The 11,093-nt window shown below is 47.4% G+C and overlaps 1 protein-coding gene across 1 annotated transcript in view; it reads right to left on the reverse strand.

The window, feature by feature from the left end:
* Kifc1 (kinesin family member C1) overlaps positions 1 to 11,093 on the reverse strand; it is a 30,625-nt gene that overhangs the window by 6,248 nt on the left and 13,284 nt on the right. Inside the window, 8 exon segments of the mRNA XM_013034941.1 lie at positions 401 to 1,177; positions 1,818 to 2,218; positions 2,425 to 2,493; positions 2,596 to 2,649; positions 3,860 to 3,959; positions 4,138 to 4,275; positions 8,993 to 9,033; positions 9,036 to 9,153. Coding sequence (XP_012890395.1) covers positions 401 to 1,177; positions 1,818 to 2,218; positions 2,425 to 2,493; positions 2,596 to 2,649; positions 3,860 to 3,959; positions 4,138 to 4,275; positions 8,993 to 9,033; positions 9,036 to 9,153 — 1,698 coding nt within the window.

The raw sequence follows: 11,093 nt of genomic DNA on the forward strand, positions 1-11,093 counted from the left end.
CAAATAGACAACATATCTGAAAAGGCTAAAGGATATGAGTAGAGAGGAATAGTATATGAAGGTGTGTGGGAATGTGTAAGTTTAGACAGGACAAACAACCCAGATGGCCTCACTGCATCAGGCAAAGTTCCTGAATTAGGACTGTCACTAGTAACTGAGGAACAGCTAGGAGGCTGGCATGGCTCAGGTAAACTGAGCATGGGCTGCAGCAGGAAACAAGACTTGATAATGCATCTTACAGATCTGCCCTTCCAGCAGCTATATCACTCCTTCCTACTCCTAGTCCTCACAACTTACTGGTCAACTTTCTCCAGTTCCTTCCCCTTCCCGCCCCCACACCCCCCATGGTTCCCTACCTATTCATCCCCATCCTCAATCTCAAGTATTCATGGGTCCTTACCTCTTTCTCACAGGAGACAGGGACATATCGAGCATTGGTGACAGTAAGTTCCTCACTTCCTGGTCCTGCTCGACGAATCTCACACACTCCTTGGCCCTTTCGGGTCCCAGTGGCTAGCAGGTCTCGGACAGACTCATTATAGATTTCTACGTAGCTTGCCACAAAGCTGTAGCTCCAGCCCTGGCCACTTAACTCCTGGGCCACAGCGAATAGATGTCGCAGTGCCCGAGGGATCAGCCCCTCTAATTGGGGGTCTCCTCCTGGCCCACCCTCCATTGTGAAGGTCTTGCCACTGCCTGTCTGGCCATAGGCAAAGATGCAAACTGGATAGCCATCCAGAGCTGACTGGACAAGCATGGAGATCTCCTCAAAAACTTCATCCTGTCTGCTTCCTGGTGGAAATACCCGGTCAAAGGAGAAATCGTGTCTGGTAATGGGGGCTGGAGCCCCACTCAGAGTCCCACGTCGATCATCAGACCGGGAAAGGCTAAGGCGAGTTGGAGGATCAGACAGCCCAGCAGGGCCAGGAGGAAATAGGAGGAAGCCAGGGGATGGACTGGGCTCCCCTTCAAGGACAGGGCGGACCCGGCAGAAGACCCGGATGTTGCCCTTGAGTTCCTGAAGCTGGTTGTGCAATCGCCGGCGCTCCATCTCTAGCCCATGGAGACGGTCTCCTCGTTCAGCTAGTAAGGTCGCCTGGGCTGCAGTTTCCTGCTGCAGAGATGCCACCTCTGCTTGACTGCTTGACAGAGCTGCTTCAGATGTCTGCAGTCGCCTCTGCCCAGAACAGAAGAGACACAGAGAGTGAGATGCAACCAAGTCATGTGGCCAAGTGGGGCAAAGGGTGGAAGTGGGTTCCTCTACAGCCCCATGGACTGTATAGACTAGTAAACAGAAGGAAACAGACTCACAGTACTAGGAGAAAGGAGTGCTATGGAAATATCTAGAGGAGGCACAAAGATGATAGCTAGGTTGACACTCTACAGAGCAGGTAAACTAAGAATGGAGCACAAAAAGAATATTCAAAAAAGCGAAGCACATATTCAAAGTGCAAAAAACTAGACTTGAATCATATGAAAGTGCAAATAATCCACTTGAAGCTCACCAAGGACTCACATGGACACAGGTACTTCAGAGATCTGTAATAGGGCTGGGGATCTGAGAAAAAGGGGAACTGAGGGCAAGGGGAAGAAACAGATCCTAGTGAGAACTATGAACACAGAGGAAGCACGGAGAGGAGAGTGGAAGGAGGTGGAGGCAGGAGTGACTGGGTGGAGCCAGGAAGCACAGACAAAATGGTGGTAATAGGTAGTCGGGAGTTCTGAGCCCAAAGAGCTTCAGGGGGACCTGGAAGGGGAGGGGTACATGACCTCTGCTAGGAATGGGAGCTAGCACTTTATGAGAATCTGACCCCCACCTCCTGCTCTTCCAGTCGGGTTGCCAACACCTTGCGCTCCTCCTGCAATTCCAACTGTTCCTTCTGGAGCGCTTGCACCAAGCCCTCCTGCGTGCCCAGCCGTTCTTCCAGTTCCAGGACACGGGCACTCAGACTCCCCAGCTCCTGTTGGCCCTGCTCAGCCTGAGCCTGTACTCTGGCCAGCTCCTCTTTTAGGGTGCTGCGCTCTGTCCCCAGAGTCTTGGCCTGTTGCTGGGCCTCCTTGAGCTGGTCCCGTAGCTGCTGGTTCTCCTGGTCCAGTGTCTGAGTCTTCTCACGACATCGTTTCAATTCTGCATTCACGTCACATAACTGACCCTTTAAGTCCCAGGCAGGACGTTTACCGGGTTTCTTCACTCCCACCACAGGAGGAGCAGCTGATGCTGGTATGGACAGAGAAAAGACAAATGGTGGAGTCCTGGCTCTCTGTCCTCTTCCCTCTGGCTTTCAGGGCCTCCACACCCGACACCACATCTATGTCCTGTCCTTACCCTCGAGACAGGAAAAGACCAAATGGGTTTTCCGAGGCACTCACCATCTCCTGTTCCCTATCCCAGCCTCTCACCCAATTGTTAGATTTGTCACCTACTGGCAGGCTTCTGGGCAGGAACAGCAGGAACAGCAGGAACAGCAGGTACTGGCTTCTGGTTCTTTACCACTAGAGAATTGGGGAGCTGAATAAGAATTATTGAATCTGTGACTCTATTACCATCCTCTTTATATTCACTCCTTCTCAGCTCCAGCTTCTAAGCATTATTACCTGAAGCAAAAGCTGTGGAACAACGGGGTCCTGTCCTCTTGGGAACTTTTTGAGCTGTCCAGAGATGGGAGAGAGGAAAAAGTAGAACAATAACTGAGGTGGTAAATACTGATTGAGCCAGGAGCAGCAAAGGTGTTTTTTGTTTTGCCAGTTCTGGGGCTTGAACTCAGGGCCTGGGCACTGTCCCTGAGCTTCTGTTTGTTTTGTTTTTGGTTTTTTGGGTCGGTCATAGGGCTTGAACTCTGGGCCTAGGTGCTGTCCTTTAGCTCTTCAGCTCAAGGCTAGTACTCTACCACTTGAGCCACAGCGCCACTTCTTGTTTTCTGGTGGTTTATTGGAGATAGTCTCATGGAGTTTCCTGCCTGAGCTGGCTTTGAACAGTGATCCTCAGAGCTCAGCCTCCTGAGTAGCTAGGATTACAGGTGTGAACCACCTGCACCAGACCCTGAGCTTCTTTTGCTCAAGGTTAGTGCTCTACCACTTGAGCCACAGCATCACTTCTTTTTTCTGTTTATATGGTACCAAGGAATCAAACCCAGGGCTTCATGTATGCTAGACAAGCACTCTACCACTAAGCCACATTGCCAGCCCAGCAGAGGTGTTTTTTAAAACTGGAAACAAGGTAACTTCTAACTGACCTCTAGTACTGGAAGGCTCCCAGTGATGTCCCTCCTAAGACCAGAAATTACTGATTATACCAAGAATCAAGTTGGATGGAAATAAGTAAAAAGAGCAGGGGACAGAATTATGTAAAGTATGCTATTATCTGTGTGAAAATAAGTGTGGGACAATGCCTATATCTGCTCAAATATACAAACTCTCCCTACAAGGACACACAGCTGCCCCACCAGGGACAAATGAAATGGGGGGAGAGGGGAAGGATACGACAACACATCCACTGTAAAGCAATCTTTGTGCCTTTGGAATTTTGAATTAAGTGAAATATACCTACTCAAAACAGAATTAATCCTAGCTACTCAAGAGGCTGAGATCTGAGGATCACAGTTCAAAGCCAGCCCAGGCAGGAAAGTCCATAAGATTCTTATCTCCAATGAACCACCAGAAAACCGGAAGTGGTGCTGTGGCTCAAGTGGTAGATTCTACCCTTGAGCTGAGGGACAGTGCCCAAGCCCAGAGTTTGAGCCCCAAGACTGACCACCCCCCAAAAAAAGAGTTAAATTGAAAGAAAAGAAAAAATGAAAAGAGCCAGGAGAAAAGCAGTGTACTCCCATGGCTTTGGTCCTTGTCCATCCCTAGAACCCACCTGCAGTCTGGCTTTGTGTGTGTGCTGCTGTGCTGAGAGGGGGTGCTCTGGGACGGGATATGCTCATTTTGGGTGCTGCACCCTGAACTCGAGTCCGTTTCTGGAAAAAGATAAAAGACAAGGCCTATGATCAACTTCCTTTATTTATCTGTACTCTTCTTCCTCCCCCTCCTCTTCTCCCTATTGCCTCTCTTACAACACACACACACACACACACACACACACACACATTCATATTTTCTTTCTCAACCATGTGCAGTTCTGTACACACAGCTCACCTTCGCAGGTTCTAAGGCATTCTCCATCTGCTCAGGGCCCCTCTTGAGCCTGCTTCCTGGGAGAGGTAATCGGGATGAGGCCTTCACCAGGGATGTCTTCAGTTCTACGTTCCCCTTCACTTCTAATAAGGCAGACCTCTGTTGGGAAAAAGAGACACTTAAGACAATACCCAAAAGCCCAAATATCCTATAAACTCCCTTTTTGAACCTCCAGCCTTAGTTCTCAACATCCTCATCAATAAGCATTAACTAAGCACCATTTAGGCCAAAAGCTGAGACTTGCAGACAATGTGTCAACCAAATAGCACAGTCAGAAGTAAGACATCACTGGGCACTGGTGTCTCACACCTGTAATCCTAGCTACTCAGGAGGCTGAGATCTGAGGATCACGGTTCAAGGCCAGCCCAGGCAGGAAAGTCCATGAGACTCTTATCTCTAATAAACCACTAGAAAACTGGAAGTGGTGCTGTGGCTCAAGAGGTAGAGCGCTGGCCTTGAGCTGAAGAGCTGAGGGATAGCACCCAGGCCCAGAGTTGAAGCCCCAAGACCAACCAAAAAAAAAAAGTAGTAAGACATGACATAAAAGGGGGAACATTTTCTATGGTAAAAACTAGACAGTTGCGGGACTTCAACTAACTTTTAGGGTAGGACTTGAAGAACAGAGAAAAATGGACATTCTGGAAAGTAAAAACTCAAACATGCATATGATACAGCTATGAAACAGGCTTAAACTGGAGCTAAAATAAGGGATGGGCCGGGCGCTGGTGGCTCACGCCTGTAATCCTAGCTACTGAGCAGGCTGAGATCAGTTCAAGCCCCAGGACTGGTGCAAGTGCATGTGTGCACGTTCACACGCTCACGCTCTCTTCTCTCTCTCTCTCTCTTTCTCTTTCTCTCTCTCTCTCTCACACACACATACTCACAAACAAGAATGTAACTGGATGGTGGAGCCCATCATCCTAGCTACTCAGGAGGTTGCGTAAGAGTCCACAGTTTTCATTCAACAGAGATTTACTGAACATATGCTGTGTGCCAGGCACTGATCTAGGTACTGAACTAAGTAATGAACATCTAAGTCCCTTCTTTCCCAAGGCAGCCTTTCCAAGCGAGTTCTACAAGATTGCTCTATAGGAAAATGATCTATTTTTTCAACACTCTCAAGGATGTACACAGCTTTTAGCATTTTGAGTATACAGACATAATTTAATTCACTATGTGCAAAGGATGCCTTCAGGCATTGAGACTTAATTCTCATGGAACTCAGGAGAGCTTGACAGCTAAGCAGAGGAGAAGCAGTTGAGTAAAGTAAGGCTCTGAGGGATGAACAAGAGGAGCCGGATTGCCTGCAACCAGGTATTGATCTAACTAGGAGTTAGCTTGGGAGTTGGAAGGCAGTAGAGAGAGAAAAAATTCCAAGGTGTCTGTCAAAGTCAGTCCTGTTACCCATATCATAGAAAGAATGGTTGATGTGATTTTGATTAAAAATTTTCAATTAAGCAGAGTGCTGGTGACTCACACTTACAATCAATCTCAGCTACTCAAAAGGCTGAGATTTGAGGATCACAGTTCGCAGCCAGCCCAGACAAGCAAACCCATGAGATTTATCTTTAATTAACTAGCAATAAAGTTGAAAATGGTCTTGTGGATTAAATGGTAGAGCACCAGCCTTGAGCAAAAGAGTCAAACAAGAACATAAGACCCTTAGCCTAAGCCACAACACCACCCCCCCATCAACTGACCTAAATTTTCAGTTAACTCATTTCTTTTTGTTGTTTGTCAGCATTAGGTTGTGAACTAAGGTCTATGCATTTGCTTGGCAGGTATACCACTTCAGCCATGCTACCAGGCATTTTTGTTTTCATTGTATGTCTAATAGGGTCTTCTATTTATACCTAGCCAAGCTTGGACTGGAATCCTCTTATTTACCATTGCTGGATAACAAGTATGAAATAGCTTGCCACCTTTTATTGGCTGAAATGTGGTCTTAAATTTTTTTTGCCCCATCTGCCCTTGTATTGTTTTTCTCCCAATCTCCTTCTCTCCAGCAGCTTATGTCAAGCTTAAGTCATTGTGCCCAGCCTTTTTTTTTTTTTGGTCAGTCATGGGGCCTGAACTCTGGGCCTGGGCACTGTTCCTCAGCCCTTCAGCTCAAGGCTAGCACTCTAAACCACAGCGCCACTTTCAGCTTTTTCTGCTTATGTGGTTGGTGCTGAGGAATCAAACCCAGGGCCTCATGCATGCAAGGCAAGCACTCTACCACTGAGCCACCTTCCCAGCCCCATGACCTAGTCTTATGATCCTCCTGCCTCTGCTGCCCAAACAGCTAGATGACAGGCATGCCCTAACTGGCCAGCTCTGCCTGTTCTCTTGAGTACAGAGATTACAGATGTGCAACAACATACCATAACCACTGGCTTTTTATATATGTATATTCACTATGTGTTCTTCCAGCTTTAAATATCAATATACTGAGTTCCCAAATTTGTACTTCCAGGTTAGACCTCACTTCTGAATTTACACATTAGTGCCTCCTCAACATCTCCACTTAAAGTTGGATAATGGCCAGGCCCAGTTATCAGATTGTAGGCTCTTGCCTACAATCCCAGCTGCTTTGGGAGGTCGTGAGGAGGGGACTGAAGTGTGAGCTAGGCTGGGCAAAATATTTACTAGGAAAATGCTGGACCTAGGGAGCATATCTGTCAACCCAGCTATAAGAAAATCATAAATAGGAGGACTATGGTCGAGACTGGCTTTGAGGCATACATTTGAGACTCTACGGGGAGAAAGGATAACAAAAGCAAGAGGGTTGGAGGCAGGGATCAAGAGGAAGGTAGAGCACCCATCTAGCAAGTATAAGAGCCCAAGTTCAAGTTCCATTAACACCCCATCCCCACCCCCAAAAAAGCAGCAGCAAACTGATCATTTGCACAACTTTTTCCTTTTGTTCACTTAATTCCAGCCATACTGGCCTCCTTGCTACAAACTCTTTGAGATCTCTACTATAATAGACTACTTCTGCCTGGAATGATCTTCCCTCAACATCCAATTGCTTTTCTCCCTCCCTTACCACTTCCAATTATTTACTCAGTTCTCTCCTTCTAAAGGGGCTTACTGAAACCACTATGTAATACTATCCAGTCAGCTGGCTTCCTCTTCTGCTCTTAAACATAATTAATTTTTTTTCTTTCTGCATAACTCTTAACACCTTTTAATAGAGTTATACAACTTACTGCATTTATTGCTGTCTCTGCATACTCATTGATGGCTAGGACTTCTGTCTCCTTCACTACTTCATCCTAGTACCTACAACTGTCCCGGGCAATCAGTAGGTACTTAAGAAATGTTTAATGAAGCCAAGGTGCCAGTGGCAAGTGGAGCTGTGGGTCAAGTGGTAGAGTGATACCCTTGAGTAAAAAAGCTCAGGATATCCCAATGCAGGTGGCTCATGCCTGTAATCTTAGCAAATCGAGTATGAGGATGGCAGTTTGAAGCCAGCCTGGGCAGAAAAGGCTGTGAGACTCTTATCTTCAATTAAACACCCCCAAAATGGAAGTGGAGCTGTGCTCAAGTGGCAGAACGCTAGCCTTGAGCACAAAAACTCAGAGACAGGGGCTGGGAAGGTGGCTCAGTGGTAGAGCGCTTGCCTTGCATGCCTGAGGCCCTGGGTTCGATTCCCCAGCACCACATAAGCAAAAAGAAAAAAAGCTGGAAGTGTCGCTGTGGCTCAAGTGGTAGAGCGCTAGCCTTGAGCTGAAGAGCTGAGGGACAGCGCCCAGGCCCAGAGTTCAGGCCCCACAACTGGACCCCCACCCCCCAAAAAAAACAAAACAACAACAAAAAACCTCAGAGACAGATTTCAGGCCCTGACTTCAAGCCCCAGGGGTACTCACAACAGACAGGTATTGTTAAATTACTTCTTTTAAAAACTGCACTGAATGCTACATGCCTACTTTTACAATAAACAAATATAGTAACAGTAACTCACGCTAAAACAAAACATACTTCTAATAGTCATTGTTTTTTGTCTGGGACAGTTTAAAGGTTTTATTTTGTCATAAAACCAGGAATGTACCTATACAAAGTTCAAAATAGGCCATCGTTTTAAACAATAAGGCAATGATTCACAAAAGACTATGAATAGAACATATAATACAAATCTAATAGAACTTGTTAAAATCAGTCACATCTAATAACCCGTCTGAAGTGTTCTTGTATAAAATATCACGTGAAGAAAAAAATTTATCAATGTCTAAAAAAGTGAGTTTGTTCATAGATGTTAAATGAATAGATCTGGCAAGGCTTTTCATTTTACTACTTTTCATGGTCACATCACACAGCCCTGTTTTTTGGTTGCCAGAATACAATAAATCTCCTCAGGTTGAATCTTTACTTTGGATGAATAAAAACGTGAAAAACTAGTAAACAAAGGACTCAGACGGAACTTTTACTGGCGCCAAAGGTCAAGGCAGTATCACCAACACACACATCAGCCAACACAAAGGACACCCGCAGGATCCGGCCTTAGACACCATTTCTCTAAAAGAGAACTCTCACTTCTCACACCAAAAGCGGAAACCTGTCAGATGGGCCTGAGAATTCGAAATGGACAATCCTGGCGCGGAAAAGTGGGACGGGGACGGCCGAGATGGAAGCTGGGGACGGCCAGAACGACGTCGCCCAAGCCCTGCCGGGGTTGCTCCCTCTGTCCACACGGCCTCCTCCGCCCGTTCCACGACCGCGGGGCCGCACAGACCTTCGCCTTCCACCCAGGCCCGCCTGGAGTCCCAAACTCGGGAGCAGCGACGACCGGCCGTCGTCCCCCTCCCAATGGGCGACGCTCGCCGCCCGCTCTCACCTGGGGCTCCATGTCCACCTCCGACCCGCACACGCCGGGTGGTGCAATGGAAGGGGAAAGGACACCGGGGCTCCTGGGACCCACGTTCTCTCGTCCGCTCGTGACACAGAGTACCCGCGCGACGGGTTCTGACGGCTACCGGCCGCGCGCCACACCCGCCACTTTTGAATTTCAACCGCCGTTACCCATTCTTACCACGCTCTGCACGCAGGGGCCAATCGTCTTTGTCGCCTCCAACAAGAGCCAATGGCAGCTCCCTGCGCCTCGCGAGGCCACACCCTCCTAGCCTGCGACTTCTCTTTCCGGTCTAGTAAGTGTCCAGGAGACAGACGGGTTAAATCTACTTCCGGTTCCCTCCTCTCTCTCTCCCCCCCCCCCCCCCCCCCCCCCCTCCCAATTCCTTCAGCGGTGAGCGCACTGGATTTACGTCGCCGCTCGATACGTCAGAAAATGCGTCAAGAACGCCGCTCGGTCGTAACGTAACTGGCGTGGAGGCGGAGGAGGAGGGAGGGTTTCCTGGAGAAAAGGAATTACGCGTGCGCAAACCGAAGCCCTTGCGGGAGCGCCTCCTGGCGGCTGAGATGGGGCATGCAAGTCTAAACTGTGTCGGGGTCGGAGCAGATTGGCGCCAGAGCGTGGCTTCCCGCGTCTTGGTGGGATTGTACTGGCCCTAGGAATTAGAGCTAACGTGAATTGCCGGGTCTGTCCACTTTGGGGATCATTTGGCCATTTCTCACTGAATCTAGAAACCTTAGGCATAAGTTGGGGCTTCATGAAAGCCCGGTGGGTGGAAGTTCGGGGTGTTTGTTTACAGCCCTGTTTCTCCTGCCACCTGTGATCTCAAGCGTGGGTGCTGTCATTGGTGTTGGCTAACTACTTTCACAGTCTCGAACCCAGGAAGAGTCTTCCGCGCCACTTAAGACGCATTTTGTGCTTTTGTGTATATCCATTATCTCGTTTTACAATGACAAACTATTAATTTAGTTCTTACCTTGGACCTGCGTTTTGCATGTCTTTTCTGAAAGATAGATAAGAAGGAGTTAGAAAGGAACAAGCATCAGAGCACAGAGCTGGTTAGATATAGATTTAGATTCCATTAGCTTCAAAGTCCAAGCAATTTTATCACACACAGCATCTACCAATCTTAATTACAAAAACAATCATGTGAATAATGTACCACTTTGTCCAGTGGTTCTACCAAATTTATGCATCTGAGTTTCCATCCAATCCAGACATAGGCAGGATTTTATTTATGAGACTGAATAACAGGGACAAAAAGATCTGCCAGGGGCTTATTTTACAGCTGGATATCTGACAGATGTGGAACTTGAACTGCTCATTTTCAAATCCATTGTAGACTCTCCTTCCCTAAACTTTGATATCTTAAAGAAACCCCAAAAAGCAGGGACTTGAGGAAAAAAAGAAGAAAAATAAAGGAGAATACTGAAGAAAGGCAGTGGATGGGAAGGGAGGAACTAAAACATGAATTTTGAGAAGAAACTATAGCAGACATTATCAAAGTTAAATGTTAGATCAGGAAAAATAAGAAAGGTTAAAGAATGAAATTTATTTCTCTCATTTGGTGCAGAAAACCCATTTGAAGCCAGGCGCTGGTGGCTCATGCCTGTAATCCTAGCTACTCAGGAGGCTGAGATCTGAGGATCACATTCAAAGCCAGCCTATTCAAGAAAGTCTGTGAAGCCAGGCACGGGTGGCTCACGCCAATCCTAGCTACTCAGAAGGCTGAGATCTGAGGATTGCAGTTCAAAGCCAGCCCAGGAAGGAAAGTCCATGCGACTCTTATCTCCAATAAACCACTAGAAAACCAAAAGTGGTGCTGTTGCTCAAGTGATAGAGTTCTTACCTTGAGCTGGAGAGCCCAGGGACAGCACCTAAGCCCAGAGTTCAAGCCCTATGACCAAAAAAAAAAAGAAAAAAAAAGTCTGCGAGATAGCTTATTTTGCCAGTCCTGGGCCTTGAACTCAGGGCACGGGCACTATCCCTGAACTTCTTTTGCTAAAGGCTAGCACTCTATCACTTGATCCATAATGCCACTTCAGGCTTTTTCTGTGTATGTGGTACTGAGGAATCAAACCCAGGG

Source organism: Dipodomys ordii, unplaced genomic scaffold, assembly GCF_000151885.1.
Source record: "Dipodomys ordii isolate 6190 unplaced genomic scaffold, Dord_2.0 Scaffold202, whole genome shotgun sequence".
NCBI classification, from domain to species: Eukaryota; Metazoa; Chordata; class Mammalia; order Rodentia; family Heteromyidae; genus Dipodomys; species Dipodomys ordii.